At 40.5% G+C, this 27,154-nt stretch overlaps 1 protein-coding gene across 1 annotated transcript; it reads right to left on the reverse strand.

Annotated features, from left to right (window-relative positions):
- Positions 1–312: 312 nt before the first annotated feature.
- Positions 313–25,131, reverse strand: LOC124789770 (39S ribosomal protein L35, mitochondrial). The gene is made up of 4 exons (XM_047257232.1): positions 24,974–25,131; positions 24,712–24,862; positions 24,502–24,630; positions 313–596 (listed from the first exon to the last, which is right to left on the reverse strand). Exons 1-4 carry the CDS (start codon positions 24,993–24,995, stop codon positions 362–364), a joined length of 537 nt encoding a protein of 178 aa, XP_047113188.1. The 5' UTR covers positions 24,996–25,131; the 3' UTR covers positions 313–361.
- Positions 25,132–27,154: the final 2,023 nt, after the last annotated feature.

Raw genomic sequence — 27,154 nt, forward strand, 5'->3', positions numbered from 1 at the left:
ACACACACACCTGTACTGCTACATTGGCTGACTAAACTGTGCTGTCACTGCAGCTCAAGTGGGGTGAGGTGTTTCCATTATCATATTTAAATTAAATTTATATTCTTTATGGCCTACAAAATCCTGCAAGAAGGAAGACCCTGCAAGTAAGCAAGCAAAGATGCAACAAGAGATGGCAAAAACTGTTAAAAGTGAGTGGGAAGGTCTAAATAGAATACAGTATCATGAGTGACATCTAAGCAGAATATAACTGACTATAATTTTAAAATATTAAAAGGCATCTATCTAAACAAAATCTTGGAAGAGCAGAAGTTTTGTCTTCAAAATGCATATTTTATTTTGACTAATCACTAGAGATAATTTAATACACTTTAGGCTTTCTTCTTGTGTACAAAAATTCTTCCCTTGTGTGGTACGGTGCATAAGGATCATCAACATAGTACTTAGGCCGTTTCCAGTATTTTGTTACCATCTTATCTAACAAGGTGCTTTGCGTGGCATTACAGAAGACATGTTGCCTAAGTCGCCGTCGCCTGTTTGATGATTTTGTCCACATTCGCTTATGTCGTCCAGCTTTTGTTCGGATCCAGATGCCCCTGCAAATACAATGCAATACTAAACAATCAACACCACACACTTCAAAAAGAACAGGGAAAAATATCTGAAATCAACTTTACATTGAAAAATCTTAAATCTGTCACTTTTTTCTGGCTGAGTTCTAGTGACATGCTCACAAAACACTGAAATAATAACCTGATCAATAACTAAAAAGTAAAAGAATCAATCACACATTTATTCAAAATTCCTTTCAGAGTCTCCCACCCCCCCACCCCCCAAAAAAAATTATTTCAGAAAACAACTGTGACAATTGAACAGAGATTTCTTTTCTTTTTATATTTTCTTTTTTTATACAGGGTGTACGGCCAAACTTTCAGGAAACATTCCTCACACACAAAGAAAGAAAATATGTTATGTGGACATGTGTCTGGAAACACTTACTTTCCTTGTTAGAGCTCATTTTATTACTTCTTTTCAAATCACATTAATCATGGAATGGAAACACACAGCAACAGAACGTACCAGCGTGACTTCAAACACTTTGTTACAGGAAATGTTCAAAATGCCCTCCGTTAGCGAGGATTCATGCATCCACCCTCCGTCGCATGGAATCCCTGATGCGATGGTGCAGCCCTGGAGAATGGCGTATTGTATCACAGCCGTCCACAATACGAGCACGAAGAGTCTCTACATTTGGTACTGGTATTGCGTAGACAAGAGCTTTCAAATGCCCCCATAAATGAAAGTCAAGAGGGTTGAGGTCAGGAGAGCGTGGAGGCCATGGAATTGGTCCGCCTCTACCAATCCATCGGTCACCAAATCTGTTGTTGAGAAGCGTACGAACACTTTGACTGAAATGTGCAGGAGCTCCATCATGCATGAACCACATGTTGTGTCATACTTGTAAAGGCACATGTTCTAGCAGCACAGGTAGAGTATCCCGTATGGAATCATGGCAGTGAATCGAGGAAGTACAGTACATACTGACGAAACTAAAATGAGCTCTAACATGGAAATTAAGCGTTTCCGGACACATGTCCACATAACATCTTTTCTTTATTTGTGTGTGAGGAATGTTTCCTGAAAGTTTGGCCATACCTTTTTGTAACACCGTGTATATATTTTTGGCCATTGAGTTGGTTGGCGATTATGTGCTCACAAAAGACTGCAAAATTTAAAGCAGGGCTGGCAAATGAATGACTCCTTTCACAAATTGTCCTCCCTCAGACAGGACAGGATATTCCTTTGGTGGGTGTGGGACAGAATGTGCTGGGTGGGTATACAGAGTAGGTCCTGCACCTGGGTCTTTCCACAGGAATGTGATCCACTGGATTGGCAGTGGATCACGTGGGAAGAGGTGAGAAAGATTGTGGGTAGGCAGTCCCTCATATCCGAGAATGCTGATAGGCAGGTGATAGCCCTGGATACACATGTAGTTAAGTTAGTCCGTTGCAGGATGATACTGGGTAATAAGGGGTTCTCCTTTGCACATCGTTCATGAGAGTGGTTGGAGTATAAAAGAGAGTGTGGATACACTGTAGAAGACCTGTTTGCAGGCAAGTTTTGCAGACTTGAGCATGTCTGTGAAGTCAGTGTACTGGTACCCAGGTGGCCAGACTCTATGTGAGAGAGTTTTTAGTGTGGAACAGATGGTGCCTAACAAAATGGAGGAACTGTTTATGGTTGGTGGGCTTGATATGGAGCTATTGGAGACATGGAGGACAACATCCAGGAAGGTGACATGCTGACTGACAAGGAAAAGGTGAAGCAGATATGAGATGTGGTTTGAGAATAGTGTCTCTCGGTCCTTGGTCCAGATCATGAAGATATCACAACAAATCTGAATCAGGCAAGGGGTTTCAAATATTGGGGGGATTAGAATGGTTCTTCTGGATATCCAATAAACCACACTGTGAAAGTGAGTGCCTGTGCCATAGCCTTTTTATTTTTTGTACATCTCTTCCTTAGAGAAGCATTTATCGGGAACAATAAAGATAGTGAAGTGTATAAGGAATGAGATGATGGGTTTGGCATTGATACAATGTTGGGAGAGGGTGTTCAATAGTGGCAGGGGCATAGGCATGGGCATGGGCGATGATGTATGTGGGGATAGTGTCAACAGCAAGAAGCAGGGATGTAGACGGTATTAGAGTGGGGAGGGTTGGGAGGTGATGAAGGAAGTGGTTCTGCGTCCTTAATATAGTAAAATAGAGTGTAGGTAATGGGTGAGGTTTTGGGCAACAAAAGCTGAGAGTCTTGTCATGGGAGCACAAACAGCTACAATGGGACATCCAGGATGGTTAGGTTTATGGATTTTGGGAAGCATGCAGAAAATTGATAATCAGGGTGGTAGGTGGGTTAAAGAGGGAGATGAATTTGGTAGCAAGACTTTCTGGGAAGTGTCTAAGGATTTGACAAGGAACTGAAGAGTATGCAGGGCATAAGAGGTTTGATCAAAAAGTAAGGGAAATTTTTTGCATTTGTGGGCTTTATATATCCTATTTTCAATTTTTTTCTGTCTTGTTGGTACACATGTTCCTTATGTACATTTGCATTTTCTGCTGCTTTGAGTATTTAGTTTATTGTTGATGGTCGAAAAGATTATACACGTTTTTGAGTGCTCAGTGAATTTTTACTTTTGCAAAAGATGGATCAAAGAATTTGCATTACATTTTGCATGAAATATTGAACATAGTACAGCATAGTATTCAAAATGTTGAGCGTGGCTTTTGGTGAATCTACTATGTGTAAGACAAGATTTTATGAATGGTATAAATGTTTCAAAGAGAGTCTAAAAGGTGTTGAGGATGGCAACTGCCCTGGACCCCTTAGCTAGCACATCAATTACTGACAACCATGTAGAATAAGTAAAGAAAATGGTTCTGGAAAAATGCCAAATCACCATCAGAAAGGGTGCTGGGATGTTAGCATATCCTTTGGCTCATGTCAAGCAATTTTTTGGATGGCTAATTTTCGGGAGGGGACCAAACAGCAAGTCATTGGTCCCACCAGATTGTGTCAAGGTGGGGAGGGAAATCGGCTGTGTACTTTTGAAGGAACCATCCAGGCATTTGCCCGAAGCAATTTAGGGAAATCACAGAAAACATAAATCAGGATGACCATACAGGGGTTTCAAGCATCGTCCTGCCAAATGTGAGTCCAGTGTGCTAACCACTGCACCACCTTGCTCAGTAAGCAATTTTATCAGATGTTTTGGACATGAAATGAGTAGCAGCAAAGTTTCTTCCAAAATGGTTGAATTTCAACCAAAAATGATGTCAAATTTCCTGGCAGATTGAAACTGTGTGCCGGACTGAGACTCGAACTCGGGACCTTTGCCTTTCGCGTGCAAGTGCTCTACCAACTGAGCTACCCAAGCACGACTCACGCCCCATCCTCACAGCTTTAATTCTGCCAGTACCTCGCCTCCTACCTTCCAAACTTCACAGAAGGTCTCCTGCAAACCTTGCAGAACTAGCACTCTTGGAAAAAAAGGATATTGCGGAGACATGGCTTAGCCACAGCCTGGGGGTTGTTTCTAGAATGAAATTTTCACTCTACAGCGGAGTGTACGCTGATATGAAATCTGCCAGGAAGTTTCATATCAGCGCACACTCCGCTGTAGAGTGAAAATTTCATTCTAGAAAAATGATGTCGTATAAACATTGCTCAGGAATTGCTAAATGAAGTCGACAATGTTTCAGAACTTCTAAAGAATGTTATAATAGGTGACAAAACAGGGATATGCGAGTATGATGTCAATAACAAAGCCCAATCGACCCAACGGGATCTGCCTGAAGAGTCAAGACTGAAAAAAATTCGTCAACTTGGATCACATGAGAAGGTTCTTCTCACTTTTTGTTTTCTGCTACAATGGTATAGTGCATCACGAGTTCCTGTCTTATAGTCATACAGTATACTTCATGGAAGTAACCTGTTTGCGTGAGGCAGTCCAAAGAAAATGACCCAAGATGTGGCAAAACCAGTTAGGGAAATTTCATCATGATAATGCTCCCACTCACACCTCAATGCTTGTTCATGATTTTTTGGCAAAAAACAAAATCATTACGTAGCTCAGCCATCACATTCACCACACATGGCTCCTGCGACTTCTTTCTAGACCCAAGGCTGAAGACAACCATGAAAGGATGCTGTTTGCCACCATTGATGACGTAAAAACTGATTCACTGAAGGAGCTTAACACCATAATGACAAGTGAATTCTAGAGGTGCTCCAAAGATTGGAAAAAGAGCTGGACCAAGTGTGTTAGATCTGACGGGGTTACTTTGAAGGGGGCAAAGTTGAACAAAATTTCTTTTTATTTTTTTTATCACATTTCAGATGGGGTGGGATCCATTAAGCATGGCTTGTAATTGTAAGTCGTCGTGATGAACCACAATGACTACCTGATATGAGGTGTCCACCATTTTCTGACTGTTCCATCTAAAAACCTTCCCACTGTTATCCAATGTCCAGCATAACCTTCAGACCCCACTCAAAAACCCAAAGCCTATCTCTGAACCTCTGCCCCGAATCCAACTGTCTGCTCACCCAAACCATGGCCTGAACACCCACGAATCGCATTCTTCACAAAATCCGTAAACCTAACCACCTTTAATACTCCATTGTTACTGGTTAATGTGCTACAACTGATATAATCTTAGTCTTGTTCATCAATACCCCACACTCATTGCCTACAGCATGCCACCCACATCAAGGACATAATCTACTTCCTTCATTACCTCTCAATTATCACCACCCTATTTCACCTGGATTCCTGCTGATCACTATTGATGACACATTCCCATATGCCAACACCCCCTTGCTCATGACCTTGCCACTGCCGAAAATTGCCTCTCTCAACCCACTGCCGATTCCAGCTAGATTGTAACACATAACTACTACTCCCTCTGGCATAAGACATATAAATAAGTTTACTGCATAGCCATGGGCACTTGCATTGTACCCTCCTATGCCAACCTGTTTATAGGCCAACTAGAGTAGACTGTTCCAGCTCGAATGCCTGCCTGCAGGCAGCTAGGTGCTGACTTGCAGGCAGTCAGGCAGCTGGTCCATCATACTTTCCCAGTCAAGCACAGATCTGCACGAGCAGCCAGAGGCTTACACAAGTGCAAAATGTGTGTGTATGGCTTACACTGTCTGTGTATGAGTGTAGATGAGTTGAAGGGCATTTGCAGGTACCTTCATCCCATGTGACATCGTTGGAGCATCATGATGTAGAACAACCGTTTCTAGCCAGCATAGATTCCAAACCTCTTGTCTAGTTAAGATTCACTGATGATATCTTTATGATCTAGACCTAGCCTCAACCCCTTCCCTCCAAGCTGCACAGCAGCACCTTCTCATTGCCCAATATCACTCCAGAATGGATAAACTTAACCACATACATCACCAGTACTCCAACTCAATCTAGCAACATGCCTAGATGTAAAGAAACATCTTACACAGTGCCCTTCTCATTTCTCCTAAAGTGATAATCTGCCCCATCACCCAATCTGGTTTTGTCCTTGTTACACGGGCGATGTCCCTGTGAAAGACCCATGCGCAAGACTGTTCTAAGCACCCTCCCAGCACATCCTACTACAGTCCCAAACACCACATCTTTCCATCCACCAATCCTTCTGGCCCTACTAGCCTCTCCCCAACACCTGCTTCAACAGCTATCTCCATAACCCCAATTCATTAATTTACATTCACACTCTGCTCTCCCCAGTGTCCCCCTCACAACCCATCCCTGCACTCCGCTGTGTACCACTGCCAACCACGCCTGCGACATTCCTATACTGATCACTTATTGCCTCTTCCTCTCTGCCCTCAGTCACCCTGGCCTCCACCTCCCAACCCAACTGTCCACTCATCCAGTCTACCCAAACCCAAAACAAAAACTCACCCTAGTTGAGCTGCAGCACCAGGACACTGTACTCAAAATGTCTTTTGTGTGTGTGTGTGTGTGTGTGTGTTGGTAGTAATACAGTGTCCTTAAGATCAGTAATGTTTTCAGTCTTGTTTTTCTGTCTGCTGACTGCTCGGCACCTCAACCAAATGGTGTCTGGGTTACGTTTACTCCTTCCATTATTTGTATTCTTTGCACAATTTTTTTCCAGATTGGGACGCGGATGGATGGAAACACAAGAGTGGGATGAGTGGAAAAAGAGAAGTGGGTGGAATGGGATGTGGAGTTGAGCTTGTGCCAGCCACACGTCACAAGAATGTGTGATGTGTTTCTTATATACCTCTAAAAATACTGAATAAGATTTAAGCTTGATAACTAAGAAAAATGTCTCAACTTTTCATGTGTGCCTATCCAACATTCATCATCATCTCTGGCATCATGAAAGCAGAAAAAGTTTTGGTGAAATATAACATAAAAATAACTACAATAGCTCCCCACCCATCCTCTGTTTTTGAGAAAGAACTTGAATGTCACTACCACTGTCACTATCAGGGTCTAAATCAAAATTTATAAGGTAAATTATAAAAGGTGCAGCACAGAAAATACACGAAAATTGGGAAATGCCACTGAAAAGACTAGAAAACATAATATTGGCACAAAAAACAACCAAATTATGTAAATAATACTTTACATGTGCTTCCCGTGTTCTAAGCTTGCCTTTCACATATTAGGAAAACAGTTTCAAAAATTGTACAGCTCTTGGAAAACATTGCTGATATGTCAAATCACAAAGGGGTGTTTTCTCACACATTAAAAATTTCAGAAATGATGCCACTGTTTAAAAGTGGTAACAGCCATACATTTGAAAACTCCCTACCCATATCATCCTTCAGTATTCCCTAAAATTAATGAAACAGTAAGTTATCAAATAATATAATCTACTGAATAGTAGTCAAAATGGTTTTTAAAAAGTACAGATGTCAGGAACATTGGTAATGATTTACACATACTAAGTAAGTGAATCATTTGCCCAAACTACATTATAAGCAACAATTTTGTCAGAAGTGAGTTAGAGTTGTAACAATGCTGTATCTGACATCCTGCATCTGCTGGTTAAATTGTTTCCAACTTGTGTGATTTTTGGTACCACTATCATACCACAAAATTCTTTGTTATGACGAACAATGTTGTAAGTGATGACATCAGCGGTGACATACTAAATGTTGTGGTAATGGAGTGCAAATGTGCTTGAACAAAGGAATTAAATGTGAAATTAAGATCTGTGAGTGGAGGGGCAATAAATACAATGCACTGAGGGATATCAGACGCTTGTATATACTGAGGAAAAATGGTCATGTTCCTGAGAAGTTGCCACCTGATTGGCTGAGTGGAACAATGTTGCAACTGCTACCGATAATGCGGTAAAAGGTTCTCCTAATTAATGTAGCCAAAACTTACATGTATTAAAAATTTACAGAGTTTTAATATAGTAATATAACACTTCATTGAAAATGGAATGTTTTGAATATAAATCTGATTTTTCAAACTATTTTGATTTGTAAATTTTGTGAGAGATGTTCACAGTAACAGGAAGGAATTTTGTTCTTTTTCTAGGAAAGAATTTGCCACTTTCAGTTTTCATGCAGAGATTTTACACACTTAATTGAGACAAGCAGACAATTTTTAGCTTTCCAGTACAATGAGATGGCTGATCTGAAGAGACAAACAACAGAAGAAAGTGTCTCGTCACCAGTGTTCACTTGTGTATAATTAGCTATTAGAAATCAGTACTGTATGTTTGTCAAAGGATATTACATAATGTCTTGTTTGTTACACCTTGCAGACTGATAAATTAAAGAGCAATTCATATCTGGAAGTAAATTAGGGAAAGCATTCCAATAAGCCTCTGAAAATCCCAGATCATGACAGAGACTTAGTAAAGAAATACACTGAACAGTCTCCAAAACAAGGAAGCCATTAGTTTAGGTGTAAAACTGATAGTTGCTTTTTGAGTGTTTGCAAAATGTTATGTTTTCTTCCAGCAGAAGTACCCTGAACTACATACTAGTGGAAATTTATATGGAGATATTTCAGAAGTGATTTTAAAATCAAATTTCATGTCCTGAGGTCAGATGTGTGTTCATATTGCAACAAACTTCATATGCAGATTGTTAGTGCATGTTCCACCAATGAATAAAACCAGCTGAAACAGAAACTGTAATTAACAATGCTAAGGCTGAAGCAGCATACAGAAGACTAGCTGCTGACACCATAAAAAGCAAAACAATGAGTAATAGTACGACTCATACGGATCGTCAGCAGTTACACATATGCCAACTGTTGAATCATTTTCTGTTCCCCCCCCCCCCCCTATCAATGGTAGTACATTTTTTACAACCTGCCAAAACATAATACCGGTAGTACACTGCTTTCATGTGGAAGTATTGCTGGCAGAGCCTCACGCTTTCTGAAATATGTTCTTATATATTTCAATCCACTCAATGACGGCGAGGTTCAGAATCTGATAGTCTGGTTTGACCGTTGCATTGGACAGAACAACTGCTGTATGATTTCCCTTTTCCAAAATCTGACTGACTGTAAATATTTCACTGCTGTAGACCAGAAATTCCTCATGCAGGGCACAGTTTCTTGCAGGGCACAGTTTCTTACTATGATATAGGGAGTTTGCCCTTATAGAGAGACACGAAAGAGCCTTTCATTTAAATCAAACAGATGATTGGATCCAGCCACTGCCAAGCCGAGGATAATGGATTATGTGTCAGCAAGATGTAATCAGAAGATTTCAGGGATCTTATTGCACTGGACAAAGGACTGCATAGAAGCTCATTCAAAATAACTGAGTATGTGTGGCTAGAAATTTTATCTTATGACCTTACTTTCCTAAGGGGAAGAAAAAGTCTTAACACTCTGCAATTATGAATTATTCAAAACATTACAAAGAAGCTGAGAGGTACTGGGAAAAGAAATCTGTCACCATCTAACATTTCAGTTTTCTCTATCTTTTGTGATAAACTTTTGCCAATCAAAAGTGCTACAATAAAAGACTTACCTGCAATGTGTCAGTTAATCTCAACTGAAAAAATATTTCTATTGGTTATTACCAAGTGAATAATGGATCTTCACACGTCTGGAAAACTCATTGATTTGAGGTTTGAAAATGTAGTATTGAATGAATATGTTTAGTGTAATTGCTACATCAATGATGTAAAATTTTTCAGGGTCTTCTTTTGTTGCTTGTGCAGGTTTGTATTGTAATAAACATTATGTCATTTGACCTGTTTTGCCCTACTTTATCAAAATAATTTCTCAACTTCTACACTGAATAACACAGAAAAAACTGTGTTGCAGCAGCACAATGTTGTAACTGTGCAGATACAAAGTTATTCATGAAAATTAGAATAGCACTATTAGATCAAGAAAGTCCAAACTGATGAGAATGACACGGTTTTTTATTCTCCTCTAAAATTTTCTTTTTGTTAGTTACAATACAGTTTGGTTGAATGATCCAAGTACACACCTAAAAATAACAAAATTGTTCTAGGAATCAATTTAGATCTTACCACAGTTTTAGACAGTGCCTTTTACAGATCTTTTTAGACCATCTGCAAGCACTCAGAATTCAACAGACAGAAAACCAATGTGTTTTGAATCATATTTACAGATCAGAATACAGGTTATATGATTCACATCAACTCATCTAATCAAAAAGTCAGACAATATCTGATGCAAAGGAAATCAAAGTGTACCTCAAGGCAGCATGCTACGTCTTTTTGTTCCTCATTTAAATATATGACACTCAGACCTGAAAAACTGCAGTCAAGGTCACGTTGTTCACAGATGACAATAGTGTAATAACGAGCAGTGTAAATAAATCTTTGTGTGAAACTGCTTTATGCCCCGTTATCCAAGGTTAACATTAAATAAAGCCTTCAATATTGCTTTGCCAACTCACAAGCAAAGTGTCACATTTCAATCTCACTCACACGGGGGCTTTGTTACAGATCAGTCACCACAACATACTTTCTAAAAAAAAAAAAAAAATCTGTGTTCTGTTTTCTTTTTGACTGTGCAAATATGATGTCACACAACACAAGATCATTATCTCATGGACTGAAACCAACATCTGGGATCGGTAGGTTCAATTGACCCTAAGGTTCAATGCCAGTGGGCTGGAAATATGAATAAAACAAATTACTGTGCTAGGTTCTTGCATAAGTTCATAGTGTTTTTGTTAGTATGTTAGTACTGTGATTGCTGTGGGTTATTTACTGAGTGTCATTTTTATTTGTAGTTCACTGTTGCTATCTGAGTTTAAATATTGTCATTCTGTCATTTGGAGATAATGAGTGGAGTTGTGGCTGCTACAAAATGGAGTGTCACATGGAGAAATCAGAACATTTCCAACATATCCTTCTGTTTGAGTTCACTAGACGGGTGACAACAGTGGAGGCAGCCAGAAACATTTGTGTCATGTGTGGGGATAATTCCATTGGACAGAGCAAGGCAAGAAAATGTTTTCTCATTTTGAGGAGGATTGTTTTGACATTAGTGACTCCCCACATTCAGGAACACCTTGGGGTTTGAAAAAGATCATTTAAATGCATTTCTCCAGAGTGATCCATATCAACATACTCGAGAACTGTCAAATGTGATGAACTCTGATCATTCCACGATTGTGTGACATTTGCATGCACTGGGGAAGGTTCAAAAATTGGGTGTATGGGTACCATATGCTATGAGCCAAAATCACAAAAATCAGTGGTTGGCCTTATGAGGTCTCTGCTATCTCATCACCAATTAGCTCATAAAAAATAGCAACCATTCCTATCCTGTATCATTACTAGTGATAATAAAATATGTCTTTATGCTAACATAAGGAAAAGAAAGGAATGGCTGAGCCCAAACAAAGCAGCAACTTTCCGTACAAAGACCTGCATGTACCCACAAAAGAAAATGTTTTGCATCTGGTGGAATAGCAGTGGTGTGGTGTGGTGTACAACAGAGTGAAGTGATGCTACTTCACAATAACACCCACCTGCATTCTGCTAGACCGATAAAGAACACAGTACAGGAGTTGGGTTGGGAAGTCATTCCACACCCATCTTATTCACCTGATCTTGTGCCCTCAGATTCTCACCTTTCCCACTATCTATCAAACAACCTTCAAGGAAATTCCTTTCCCGATGAGAATGCACTCTGAAAATGGGTCAACAAGTTCTCCGCCTCAAAATCACTTGACTTGTACAGTTGTGGTAACCATACATTACCACAGTGTTGGCAGACTGTTGTAAATAGTGAAGGAGAATATATTATTGATGACTAAAGTCTCTGTTATGTCTAGCTGTTGTGTTTACTAAAATTATGGAAAAATTTTATGAACTTATGCACCAACCCAACACATTCATTTTAAAAAATACAAAATGATCAAAAATATCCCCCCCCCTCCCCCATGAACCATGGACCTTGCCGTTGGTGGGGATACAGATAGCCGTATCGTAGGTGCAACCACAACGAAGGGGTATCTGTTGAGAGGCCAGACAAATGTGTGGTCCCTGAAGAGGGGCAGCAGCCTTTTCAGTAGTTGCAGGGGCAACAGTCTGTATGATTGACTGACCTGGCCTTGTAACCCTGACCAAAACGGCCTTGCTGTGCTGGTACTGCAAACGGCTGAAAGCAAGGGGAAACTACAGTAGTAATTTTTCCCGAGGGCATGCAGCCTTACTGTATGATTAAATGATGATGGCGTCCTCTTGGGTAAAATATTCTGGAGGTAAAATAGTCCCCCATTCGGATCTCCGGGCGGGGGATACTCAAGAGGACGTCATTATCAGGAAAAAGAAAACTGGCGTTCTACGGATCGGAACGTGGAATGTCAGATCCCTTAATCGGGCAGGTAGGTTAGAAAATTTAAAAAGGGAAATGGATAGGTTAAAGTTAGATATAGTGGGAATTAGTGAAGTCCGGTGGCAGGAGGAACAAGACTTTTGGTCAGGTGAATACAGGGTTATAAATACAAAATCAAATAGGGGTAATGCAGGAGTAAGTTTAATAATGAATAAAAAATAAGGAGTGCAGGTAAGCTACTACAAACAGCATAGTGAACGCATTATTGTGGCCAAGATGGACACGAAGCCCAAGCCTACTACAGTAGTACAACTTATATGCCAACTAGCTCTGCAGATGATGAAGAAATTGATGAAATGTATGATGAGATAAAAGAAATTATTCAGGTAGTGAAGGGACACAAAAATTTAGTAGTCATGGGCGACTGGAATTCGACAGTAGGAAAAGGAAGAGAAGGAAACGTAGTAGGTGAATATGGATTGGGGGTAAGAAATGCAAGAGGAAACTGCCTGGTAGAGTTTTGCACAGACCATAACTTAATCATAGCTAACACTTGGTTCAAGAATCATGAAAGAAGGTTGTATACATGGAAGAACCCTGGAGATACTAAAAGGTATCAGATAGATTATATAATGGTAAGACAGAGATTTAGGAACCAGGTTTTAAATTGTAAGACAATTCCAGGGGCAGATGTGGACTCTGACCACAATCTATTGATTATGAACTGTAGATTAAAAGTGAAGAAACTGAAAAAAGGTGGGAATTTAAGGAGATGGGACTTGGATAAACTGACTAAACCAGAGGTTGTACAGAGTTTCAGGGAGAGCATAAGGGAACAATTGACAGGAACGCGGGAAAGAAATACAATAGAAGAAGAATGGGTAGCTCTGAGGGACGAAATAGTGAAGGCACCAGAGGATCAAGTAGGTAAAATGACGAGGGCTAGTAGAAATCCTTGGGTAACAGAAGAAATATTGAATTTAATTGATGAAAGGAGAAAATATAAAAATGCAGTAAATGAAGCAGGCAAAAAGGAATACAAACATCTAAAAAATGAGATCGACAGGAAGTGCAAAATGGCTAAGCAGGGATGGCTAAAGGACAAATGTAAGGATGTAGAGGCTTATCTCACTAGAGGTAAGATAGATACTGTCTACAGGAAAATTAAAGAGACCTTTGGAGAAAAGAGAACCACTTGCATGAATATCACGAGCTCAGATGGAAACCCAGTTCTAAGCAAAGAAGGGAAAGCAGAAAGGTGGAAGGAGTATATAGAGGGTCTATACGGGGGCGATGTTCTTGAGGACAATATTATGGAAATGAAGGTAGATGAAGATGAAATGGGAGATATAATACTGCATGAAGAGTTTGACAGAGGACTGAAAGACCTAAGTCGAAACAAGGCCCCGGGAGTAGACATCATTCCATTAGAACTACTGACAGCCTTGGGAGAGCCAGTTCTGACAAAACTATACCATCTGGTGAGCAAGAGGTATGAAACAGGCGAAATACCCTCAGACTTCAAGAAGAATATAATAATTCCAATCCCAAAGAAAGCAGGTGTTGACAGATGTGAAAATTACCGAACTATCAGTTTAATAAGTCACAGCTGCAAAATACTAACGCAAATTCTTTACAGACGAATGGAAAAACTGGTAGAAGCCGACCTCGGAGAAAATCAGTTTGGATTCCGTATAAATGTTGGAACACATGAGGCAATACTGACCCTAAGACTTATCTTAGAAGAAAGATTAAGGAAAGGAAAACCTACGTTTCGAGCATTTGTAGACTTAGAGAAAGCTTTTGACAATGTTGACTGGAATACTCTCTTTCAAATTCTGAAGGTGACAGGGGTAAAATACAGGGAGCAAAAGGCTATTTACAATTTGTACTGAAAGCAGATAGCAGTTATAAGAGTCGAGGGGCATGAAAGGGAATCAGTGGTTGGGAAGGGAGTGAGACAGGGTTGTAGGGTTGTAGCCTCTACCCGATGCTATTCATTCTGTATATTGAGCAAGCAGTAAAGGAAACAAAAGAAAAGTTCGGAGTAGGTATTAAAATCCATGGAGAAGAAATAAAAACTTTGAGGTTCGCCGATGACATTGTAATCCTGTCAGAGACAGCAAAGGACTTGGAAGAGCAGTTGAACGGAATGGACAGTGTCTTGAAAGGAGGGTATAAGATGAACATCAACGAAAGAAAAAAAAAATAATGGAATGTAGTCGAATTAAGTCAGATGATGCTGAGGGAATTAGATTAGGAAATGAGGCACATAAAGTAGTAAAGGAGTTTTGCTATTTGGGGAGCAAAATAACTGATGACGGTCGAAGTAGAGAGGATATAAAATGTAGAGGCAAGGAAAATGTTTCTGAAGAAGAGAAATTTGTTAACATCAAGTATATATTTAAGTATCAGGAAGTCGTTTCTGAAAGTATTTGTATGGAGTGTAGCCATGTATGGAAGTGAAACATGGACGATAAATAGTTTAGACAAGAAGAGAATAGAAGCATTCGAAATGTGGTGCTAAGGAAAAATGCTGAAGATTAGATGGGTAGATCACATAACTAATGAGGAGGTATTGAAGAGAATTGGGGAGAAGAGGAGTTTGTGGCATAACTTGACCAGAAGAAGGGATCGGTTGGTAGGACATGTTCTGAGGCATCAAGGGATCACCAATTTAGTACTGGAGGGCAGCGTGGAGGGTAAAAATCGTAGAGGGAGACTAAGAGATGAATACACTAAGCAGATTCAGAAGGATGTAGGCTGCAGTAGGTACTGGGAGATGAAGAAGCTTGCAAAGGATAGAGTAGCATGGAGAGCTGCATCAAACCAGTCTCAGGACTGAAGACCACAACAACAATAAAAAATAAGATGTTGATCAATTTAAATCAGAAAGCTCCAGCAATGAAACTTTTCCAGATTCAGTTCCATATGTTTTGACCTGAGAAACTTTTCAAAAGTTTGTACCATTGAAGGAGCTGTAATTGCTTACTTTGAGTATTTCCAGACGCTTGCAGTTTGTGGGATAGTATTCTGGGGTAAAATTAACAGTGGTTTAAATGACGGGCCATTCAAACCATGACACACAGCTCTACAGGTAGGGCCTACACACACCAAACCTCCATTTAAAAAGAAATGTTTACCTACAGAACTCTACCTACACATAGATAAGTGGGTATTGATGATCACAGTTAAACTAACATGGATTATCACAGCTAAAATACACTGAACTTGGGGCCTCCCCAAGTGGGACGAGCAAGAACAACTTGTACTCAAAAGACATATAAAACACATTGATGTCATACATTGTAAAGTACTGACAGCATTCATCAAATGGTTAAAGGAGGAAAAGGATTTTAGAGCAGAGTTAACAATATTTCTACTGGAGAGATGATTTTACAATGTAAGTCAATCTGTCACCTTACGGAAATGCACAAACAACACACAAGAAGTCCACAAACAATTTAGAAACCCCAACATCTCACACACTGCATATTTCGCAACTCTGTAGAGGATAGAAAATTCTTATCGGAACATTACCACCTCTGATTATATACAATAAATACTGAATATGCTTCATACTGCAAGAAAAGTTGACGTTGACGTATATTTCTTGTGGATCAAAGGAGATACAAGCATCTTAGAAAACAAAAAACAGATATGGTAAAGAAAGTACAATACAAAACACATTCCAAAAGTTGAACCAACTGAAAATTCCATTGCCAAAATCATATTACAATGTACTCAGTTCTGCACATCTACGGGTACTAAACCAAAGATATGTGTCTGACATGATGAGACAATAATAAATAGTGTGGAAACTTCAAAATTCTTAGGTGACCATATTGATGAGAATTTAAAATGGGAAAATTACATTTTGGACTCATAAAACAGCTTAATTCAGCCACATTTGTTCTTAGAATCATTGCAAATCTTGAGGGGAGACAAATCAGTGAGTTGGCAATTTTCATTCAATACTATCATACACACTCCTGGAAATTGAAATAAGAACACCGTGAATTCATTGTCCCAGGAAGGGGAAACTTTATTGACACATTCCTGGGGTCAGATACATCACATGATCACACTGACAGAACCACAGGCACATAGACACAGGCAACAGAGCATGCACAATGTCGGCACTAGTACAGTGTATATCCACCTTTCGCAGCAATGCAGGCTGCTATTCTCCCATTGAGACGATCGTAGAGATGCTGGATGTAGTCCTGTGGAACGGCTTGCCATGCCATTTCCACCTGGCGCCTCAGTTGGACCAGCGTTCGTGCTGGACGTGCAGACCGCGTGAGACGACGCTTCATCCAGTCCCAAACATGCTCAATGGGGGACAGATCCGGAGATCTTGCTGGCCAGGGTAGTTGACTTACACCTTCTAGAGCACGTTGGGTGGCACGGCATACATGCGGACGTGCATTGTCCTGTTGGAACAGCAAGTTCCCTTGCCGGTCTAGGAATGGTAGAACGATGGGTTCGATGACGGTTTGGATGTACCGTGCACTATTCAGTGTCCCCTCGACGATCACCAGTGGTGTACGGCCAGTGTAGGAGATCGCTCCCCACACCATGATGCCGGGTGTTGGGCCTGTGTGCCTCGGTCGTATGCAGTCCTGATTGTGGCGCTCACCTGCACGGCGCCAAACACGCATACGACCATCATTGGCACCAAGGCAGAAGCGACTCTCATAGCTGAAGACGACATGTCTCCATTCGTCCCTCCATTCACGCCTGTCGCGACACCACTGGAGGCGGGCTGCACAATGTTGGGGCGTGAGCGGAAGACGGCCTAACGGTGTGCGGGACCGTAGCCCAGCTTCATGGAGACGGTTGCGAATGGTCCTCGCCGATACCCCAGGAGCAACAGTGTCCCTAATTTGCTGGGAAGTGGTGGTGCGGTCCCCTACGGCACTGCGTAGGATCCTACGGTCTTGGCGTGCATCCGTGCGTCACTGCGGTCCGGTCCCAGGTCGACGGGCACGTGCACCTTTCGCCGACCACTGGCGACAACATCGATGTACTGTGGAGACCTCACGCCCCACGTGTTGAGCAATTCGGTGGTACGTCCACCCGGCCTCCCGCATGCCCACTATACGCCCTCGCTCAAAGTCCGTCAACTGCACATACGGTTCACGTCCACGCTGTCGCGGCATGCTACCAGTGTTAAAGACTGCGATGGAGCTCCGTATGCCACGGCAAACTGGCTGACACTGACGGCGGCGGTGCACAAATGCTGCGCAGCTAGCGCCATTCGACGGCCAACACCGCGGTTCCTGGTGTGTCCGCTGTGCCGTGCGTGTGATCATTGCTTGTACAGCCCCCTCGCAGTGTCCAGAGCAAGTATGGTGGGTCTGACACACCGGTGTCAATGTGTTCTTGTTTCCATTTCCAGGAGTGTAGAATAATGTGCTGTAAGAATAACATGTGGTGCTCACTAACAATCTTCTTCTAGGAAGGTTAACGACATTCATTACTCAATATTATAATTGTCTTTAGTACAAAAAGGGATGCATAATGCTGCAACAAAAATTTTTGCTCACTTAAACCAGTGATACAAAATGGCTGACAGACAGCAAAGTAAAATTTGGAAAAAAAAGTGAAAAAGTTTCTCCTTGACAACTCCTCCTTTTGCATAGAAGGATCCTATTATTGTAATGTTGAATAGCTGGTGGGTAGGAACTAGTGTGTGTGTGTGTGTGTGTGTGTGTGTGTGTGTGTGTGTGTGTGTGTGTTGATTGGTTGATTTGACGGACGGGACCAACCAGCGAGGTCCTTCGCCCCATCGGATTAGGGAAGGATGGGGAAGGAAACCATCCCAGCATTTGCCCGAAGTGATTTAGGGAAATCATGGAAAACCTAAACCAGGATGGCTCGATGTAGGTTTGAAACACTATCCTCCCGGATGCGGGTGCAGCGTGCTGATCACTGTGCGACCTTGCACACTCTTACAAACATTCAGCACACAGCCATATTTACAAAATAATTTGCAATGTGACTGCAAAATTACAGACATCAATACTTAATAAATTACAGACATCAATACTTAATAATTTATGTATATGTATTTGTATATCACAATAATGTATAATTTCAGTTTAGTTATAGACAATTATATCAGAATATGTAATCTATAAATGTTACATTCTGTATTTAAACAAAACAAAAGTAGCTGGTTAATAGGTGGAGCTCACATAAAACCAGATAAACAAACAGATGGATCCTCCAAACACGATCCATTTCAAATATGCTGCACCACAGTGATGTCACACGATACAACACAGTTATGTCACTGATCAAATCAAATGGGCTGTACCGCAAAATTCGGTTGTTCCATCTCTACATAATTGCCATTACTGACTGTTCCTCTTAAAAGAAAATACCAAGCAAGGCAATGCTGTATTAAGACACTGGACTCCATTTGGTAGCACCAGGATTCAAATGCCTATCCGGCTGTCAAGACTTGGGTTTTCTATCTTTTTCCAAGTCACAGAAGTGATAGGTGACTCATGTACCCACAAAACAACCATAGTCTCTGATACTGCGAACAGAGAATATCATAACATTTCTGTTCATTTTAAAATCTGTTATAGTTCTGAAGCAGTTTATTGGATTAGGAGCAATGTACGACATTTATCTATATAGGAGATTCTGTATCTACGTCTATATTCAGCAAACCACCGTGAGGTGCATGACAGACAGTATGTCTCATTGTGTCACTTAACAGGGTTTCTTCCCGTTCCAATCAAGTAAAGAGTGCACGAAGAATGATTGACTGAATGTCTCAAATGCCTACCCGGCCATCAAGACTTGGGTTTTTCATCTTCTTCCAAGTCTTATTCTCACGATCACTATGTGGACGATACATAGATAGTTGAAGATCATCCCTAGAGTAATTATTTAAAGCTTGTTCTTGAAACTACATTAATAGACTTTCTCAGGATAGCTTATGTCTGTCTGTCTTCAAGATTCTGCCAGTCCAGTTCCTTCAGTATCTCTGTAACACTCACCCATGGATTAAACAAACCTGTGACCATTCATGCTGCCCTTCTCTGTATATGTTCAATATCCCCTGTTACTCCAATCTGGTATGGGTCCCACACATTTGAGCAATATTCTAGAACCAGTCATACAAGAGATTTGTAAGCAATCTCTTTTGTGGACTGATTGCACTTCCCCAGTATTCTACCAACAAAATGATCTATACCACCTGCTTTATTCACAAACTGAACCTATGTAGTCATTCCATTTCATATCATTACACAGCGTTACATCCAGGTATTTGTATGAGTTGGCCAGTGAGTCATTGATATTATAGTCATAGGATACTATGTTTTTTTGTTTTGGGGTGACATGCAAAATTTTACATTTCTGAACATTTAGAGCAAGATGCCAAACTCTGCACCATGTTGAAATCTTATCAACGTCTACAGAATATTTATGCAGCTTCTCTCACATAGTACTTCATTATAGATAACTGTATCATCTGCAAAAAGCCTGATTTTACTATTAATACTGTCTGCAAGGTCATTAGTATACAACATGAACAGCGAGGGTCCCAACACACTTCCCTGGGGAACACCGGAAGTTATTCTACACCTGACAATGACTCTCCAGCCAAGATAAAATGGTGTGTCCTTCCTACCAACAAGTCTTCAATCCAGTCACAAATTTCACTTGATACCTCATATGATCGTACGTTTGACAATGAGCATAGGTGTGGTACTGAGTCAGTGGTTTTCGGAAATTAAGAAACTCTGCAGCTACGTGGTTGCCTGATCCAAAGCTTTCAGTATATCATGTGAGAGAAGCACAAGTTGAGTTTCTCATGATCGATGTTTTTGAAATCCATGCTTGATGGCACTGAGAAGGTCATTCTGTTCAAGATGTCTCATTATGTTTGAGTTCAGAATATGGTCTAACGCTCTATGACAAATTGATGTCCAGGATATTGGATGATAGTTTTGTGGATAACCTTTACTACCCTACTTGTACATGGGTGTGATCTGTGCCTTTTCCCAAGAACTGGGAAAAGTTTTTTGTTAGAGGGATCTACAATAGATAATAGTTAGAAGAGGGGCGAATCCAGGAGCAAATTCAGTATAGAATCAGACAGGGATTCCATCAGTCCCTGGAGCTTTGTTCAGTTTTAAAGATTTCAGCTGTTTCTCAACACCACTGACACTAATACTTCTTTCATTCATATTTTCAGTGGCACGAGGATTAAATTGCGGTAAATCTCCTGGGTTTTTCTTTTAAATGAACATTTGAAAATTGAGTTAAGTATTTCAGTTTTGCTTTGCTACCCTCAATTTCAGTTCCTGTTTCAGTCGCTAGGGACTGGATACTAACTTTAGTGCCACTAGCAGCCTTTGTATATGACCAGAATTTCTTTGGGTTCTGTGAAAAATCACTTGACAACACTCTGCTACAGTAGTCACTGAAGATATCACGCATAGATCTTGACAGCCAAACGTGTTTCATTCAGCATCTCCATCCATAGCTCTAAGCTTTGTTTTACACCTATTATCCAGTAATCTCTGTTTCTTTAGAAGTTTCTTTACAGTGACTGTACACCATGGAAGTTCCCCTCATTATGAACTGTTCTACTGGGTACATATCTACCCAATGTCTAGACAACTAAAAAACTTGAGCCAGAGTTCATCCACGTAATCCTGTCCTGTGCTGAAAGTATCAAGTTCCTCATTAAGATAGGGCACTACCTATTTTTTTTTAATCTATTTTACTGAACATATATACCTTTCTGCTTGTTTTAGTTGTCCTTCATACTTTTGTAATCATTGCTGCCACAACCATGTCATGGTCACTGAGACTAAGTTCAATGCTGACATCCTTAAAGACAGGAAGTCTATTTGCTGCCAATAAATCCAATATATTTCCATCATAAGTGGTGTTCCTAACTATCTGCTCTGGGTAGTTTTCAGAGAATGCATTTAGTAAAGTTTCACAGGATGTCTTATCATGCCCACCACTAACAAAACTGTAATTTTCCCAACTGTTGGATGATTAAAGTCTCCATCAATGATTACAGTATTATTTGGGAACTTACATACAAGGGGACTGAGATTTTCTCTAAAGTTTTTGGTTACATCACGCATAGATCTCGACAGCCAAACGTGTTTCATTCAGCATCTCCATCCATAGCTCTAAGCTTTGTTTTACACCCATTAATCAGTAATCTCTGTTTCTTTAGAAGTTTCTTTACAGTGACTGTACACCATGGAAGTTCCCCTCATTATGAACTGTTCTACTGGGTACATATCTACCCAATGTCTAGACAACTAAAAAACTTGAGCCAGAGTTCATCCACGTAATCCTGTCCTGTGCTGAAAGTATCAAGTTCCTCATTAAGATAGGGCACTACCTATTTTTTTTTTAATCTATTTTACTGAACATATATACCTTTCTGCTTGTTTTAGTTGTCCTTCATACTTTTGTAATCATTGCTGCCACAACCATGTCATGGTCACTGATACTAAGTTCAATGCTGACATCCTTAAAGACAGGAAGTCTATTTGCTGCCAATAAATCCAATATATTTCCATCATAAGTGGTGTTCCTAACTATCTGCTCTGGGTAGTTTTCAGAGAATGCATTTAGTAAAGTTCCACAGGATGTCTTATCATGCCCACCACTAACAAAACTGTAATTTTCCCAACTGTTGGATGATTAAAGTCTCCATCAATGATTACAGTATTATTTGGGAACTTACATACAAGGGGACTGAGATTTTCTCTAAAGTTTTTGGTTACATCAGGAGGTGAGGCGGGTGGGCGATAGAATGATCCAATTATAATTTTATGCATACCCCTGATACTCAGCCTTGCCCAGAAAATTTCACATGCAGCTTAAATTTCTATCTCTGTGGATCTGAGTTTCTTGTCTAGCATGAAAAATACACCACCTGCATTTCCCTTTTGCTATCCTTTTGATGTATACGTAAATCTTCCCCAGAGAGCTCACTGCTATCAATTTCAGGTTTCAACCAGCTTATTGTACCTTGCATTACATCAGCTTCATTGCTTTACACGAGTGGTTCAAACTCTGGCACTTTGTTGCAAATGCCTTTGTATTAAGGGTCGACAGAAGCGTCCGATCCCACACATCGGCTTTGACCCGTGACATACGGGTGTTCGTGTGTGACGTCATGACGGCGCAAAGTTTGGTTTGTGAGTGTGGAGTGTTTGTAGATGTCATCATGTTGTGCTCTCCGGTGGTATGTTCAGAGTTTTCGTTTGTGTGGTGTAATGGGCTCTGTTTGATTTTGCTCATTATCCAGAATTGTTCGAGTGTCGGCTGTGTTTGTAGTGGAATTCGCTTCAGTGAGTTAACGATTTTGTGTGAAGGTTAATTTAGTGTTGTTTGCTGTACATTGTGTGGTAATTTTAGTAAAATTAATCGGTTGTTGTTTTTGTTCAGGAATGGATATGATGGATAAAATTAACAGTGCGCAGGTCAAGGGAAGTGTTCGATCCCAATGTGTGGCTGTGTTGATATAGGTATCGGGAGATGTTTTTGAGCTATATAGGCCAAGGGAAGTGTTTGATCCTAATTTATGGGTTCGGGAGCTGCTGTTGAGCTATATAGGTCAAGGGAAGTGTCCGATTCCAGATGATATTGTGTTAAGTGGTATTTGAGGAGTTTTGTGATGTCGGTATTTTTCGTCGTTTTGTGTGGTTTTGTATGGGGGTGGGTGTCTAAATTTGTTTATATTTAGTTTGCCCCCACCCAAAAACACCCCATTTCCCGCGCTTGTCCCGTTATGTCATTAGGCTTTTTGTGGAAAGTGTGTGAGTTTGTTTTTCGATGTATTTTCGTCCTCATAATGTATACGTACCGACTTTATATGCGCCATATTGGAATCGTGGTTTATGGTCATTTCCGCTATATTTGTGACGTCATGGGTCAAAGCAGACGGGCGGGATCAGACACTTCCGTGTTTCCTGTATTAATTGGATTGGATTGTGTAGGGGAAAGAGACCAAATAGCGTGGTCATCGGTCTCATCAGATTAGGGAAGGATGGGGCAGGAAGTCGGCCGTGCCCTTTCAAAGGAACCATCCCGGCATTTGCCTGGAGCGATTTAGGGAAATCACGGAAAACCTAAATCAGGATGGCTGGACGCGGGATTGAACCGTCGTCCTCCCGAATGCGAGTCCAGTGTGCTAACCACTGCGCCACCTCGCTCGGTCCTGTATTAACTATTAGGATTTTAAAACTTTCGCCTGTGGGAGGCATTTCTTTCAATCTTACACTGATGCTTCTGGGTTTACTACAGCTATCATCATCTGGGTTGGATGAGGAATCGCCTAATCTAATAAACCCTTGTGTGCACACACATACCCCACTTGACACTAGCACTGCAACTCTCCTTTTTATATGCTACATGTCACTATCCTTATTCTCGGATGATTTGAGAATTTCTTAATATTGTTTTCCACTTAGTGAAGTAAAATCTTGGATTTAAATGGGCAGTAGACCAAAAATGAGTAGAAAAACTGAGTAGATCAATACAAGAATTTCAATTAAACTAATCATGGGGTATGTGAAACAAACTTCTTTGACAGCAGCATTTTATGTTCACAGCATATCTAGCTAGTGTTGCTTCAAGGCTTCAAATATCCCTCAGCTGATGGAACCAATGACCTCAATGGTTGGTTCCCTCCCCCAAATCAACCAATATCCTTTGACCAATAATATAGGGCCTAACAGACAAGGGTAGTTTTGGTTTATTGCTCTTATTCTTTGACATTGTGTTGCACATCTGGAGAGCCTATATTTGCATTCAGCACTAAGATATTCTTAAACATCCACTACTAAACATATCAGCCTTAAAGACAAGAGAACAGAATCAAAGTATTGTGAATCCCACACAACACGAAGCCTCAGTCAATGAAAAGTGATGAACAGGCTCATTATTAGCGACTTATTCGAAAGCTTTAGTTAAATATCAGTTTAATATAAGATTATCTAAGGCAGAATACGGCCATTTCAAAGGCGTCCACGCCGATTTCTAAATTCTTTGGTTCATCTGAATTTTGACACCCTTGATTAACGCACCTATTATACGCTGATAATGACATTAACTTCTCGCATTTTCATCACAACGAAGGATAACAAATACGGAGTACCTACCAATGCAATCTGAAGAAACGTTTCAAAGCTGCTTTAACAGATTTCCTTTTTCCCTTTTTAAGGGAAAACTTCGTTACTGTCCTTGTCAGAGGCTGTTGAAGGAAGGTTCCCTGTCTTGCGCAAATAGCCCTGTAGAAATTAGCTGGCGTTATACCAAAACACTTTAACAGCACTATACAACAAAATCTTGTAAATTAAAGAATAACTTACAACCGAGAAACAGCAGGGCTGAAGGCGTTCTCACATGACTTAACCAAACTGCCTGAGCATTGAATTGGTACCGTAAGTGGTCTCCTTACAATAACTGTGGCGATATAAGATCCACGAACGGCTGTACTGCACTCGGCAAGGCGCCGAACACCTAGAATCACACAACTGATAATAATTTACCACACGAAATGATTTTGAAGTCAAATAGCCTTACATGATTTGTATAGACGCAATAGGCGCGTTAGCTACAAATTGTAAATACCAGTTAATGCAGTACGTAACATATTCGTAGTATTGTTTTTGTTTACTTATTACAGCCTCATATCAACTACATTGCCATTCTTAAAGTTTCAAAGTTCTCAATCTGCATGGAGGTAAAGATACTCCCAACTAAACTTGCTGCAGCAACTTCATTGCTCGATGAAGGCCAAGTCACACTGGCCGTCACATCACGTCTCGTGCCCGTCCCGTCAAAACATTATGCAATGCATTTCAATTGGTCCCATCTGCACTGACCGTCCCGCCCCGTCGCGATCGGCACCGTCAAGGTTATCTGATGGAAAGTTTTGAAGGCTGACGTCATCCGTCCGTTGCTGATCATGGGACCCACAATCTCACTTCCTCTGCATACATGGTCATGCGCAGATGTCCACATTTCATTACTCAGCGTTTCATATCAGTTGTTTGTTCGTTAGCTGCTATAAAGAGTTTCGTTTCGTAATTTCTTTTGTTAAAATCTGTAATAAATGACGACAGATTAAGTGAAGCAGTGAGTCAACAGTCTGAATTGCACATAAGTGTACTAAACTACTTGCCCTGTCCTACATTTATAAAGTGAAAATTTATAGATACTGGTATCGTATTTAATATTTTACAATGAAATTGATTGCAACATGGCTGCACCCTTACGTGAAAAAGTGCCATATGTAGAGTCAGGTTGATCATTAAGTGGATTTATTTGTATCTTGTCAGACATTTGTAGAGTTATATAGAGAAATGCACTGAAACCTTCAGACACTGAAAGTTGTTTGTTTGAATAAGCATTGTTTGCAAGCCTATTTATTTTTAAGTAGCTCTCTGAATTGTGTGTGAAACAGTTTTGCAATCTTGAATGGTAAATATTTATGTAGTTCAGTAGCTAAACTTAGTGCAAATAAGGCACTTGAACTATTAAAAGCCAAATGCTGCATGTAAAAAAAACTATATATCTTCAAAGGAAAGGTATTGAGGAAGATATAAATATTGCACAAAAATTTGCACAGGACTAGTAATTAAAGTTAACCTTAAAACAATCTAAATTTTCACAGGCAGTGACAACAGCTAGTAACACTGAGTTCCTTTCAGGAATCCTGGCTGCAGTTTGATGTAACAAATGAAAAAAAACATATGCTTCGACTTTCCAAAATATGAAATGCAGATTGCTCGTCCTCAAGCTCCTTGATAGTGTGAGATTCCCCTTCTGTATCATGTAATGACATTTTTTCGCCTCCACACAATTTGTGTTTTTTTGCTCTTCTGGCTCCCGTCTTTAATAAAAAAACTATCCTTGGAAACTGCAAACACTTTGAGTCCACTGTGGTTTCCAGTATCTATGGATATAATTTACTGCCTTGTCTATTTGCACATCGCGGGTAAAAACAGTTGAAAATCGTCGCACGCAGGACCCAAGCGAAGACCAGTTGCGGACAGCAATGCGAGTTGAGATCAGGTGACTTGACCTAACTTGACGTGTCATGGTGTGTGAACAGTATGAATACACTTTGACGTGACGTTACCGTGATGGACAGAGTGAACTGACCTATACTGTATTCTAAAGGCACAGTGTCATATATGCGATGAAACAGAATACTTACTGACGAAACTCACTTCTGTAGCATTGCATTATCTATGTAAGCAAATGAAAAAACAATTCGAGCACACGGATGCCGGCAAACATCCATTCAGTAGCAGTAAAAGATAATGGGCGTTGGTAGTGGATGGGACATAATGAGAGTGAGTGAAACGGAATGGGCTTGAACTTTTCGGAATATCATGACAAGTAACTATTCATAGCATCAGTGCAAGTTGACCATTACATGTCGAGAATGTTGGTGAAGGGGGAGGCAGCAGCTAAATACAAAGCATGTGGAAATCTATCATTTAAGGTTCAAAGTATTGGTTACATCCTGATCAGTGAAAATGAATGGCTACAATTTATTCGTTAGACATATGGGTTTTCCCTTCTGCCCATTTACCACCTGGATCTTAATCCACGAAATAGCTCTATTTCTGGTCATGACTCAACACCAAGTGACGGTTTGATGTTCGAATGTCATGTTGTTGTGGTCTTCAGTCCTGAGACTGGTTTGATGCAGCTCTCCATGCTACTCTATCCTGTGCAAGCTTCTTCATCTCCCAGTACCTACTGCAACCTACATCCTTCTGAATCTGCTTAGTGTATTCA

This window comes from Schistocerca piceifrons, chromosome 3 (genome assembly GCF_021461385.2).
Source record: "Schistocerca piceifrons isolate TAMUIC-IGC-003096 chromosome 3, iqSchPice1.1, whole genome shotgun sequence".
Classification (NCBI taxonomy): Eukaryota; Metazoa; Arthropoda; class Insecta; order Orthoptera; family Acrididae; genus Schistocerca; species Schistocerca piceifrons.

Coding starts and splice junctions, on each gene's coding strand:
- LOC124789770 (XM_047257232.1), bottom strand. CDS start 24,995: ATGTTACGTACTGCATTAACTG. Junction 24,863..24,973: donor GTTACGTACTGCATTAACTG/GTATTTACAATT, acceptor GTGTGATTCTAG/GTGTTCGGCGCCTTGCCGAG. Junction 24,631..24,711: donor AGCCCTGCTGTTTCTCGGTT/GTAAGTTATTCT, acceptor TAATTTCTACAG/GGCTATTTGCGCAAGACAGG.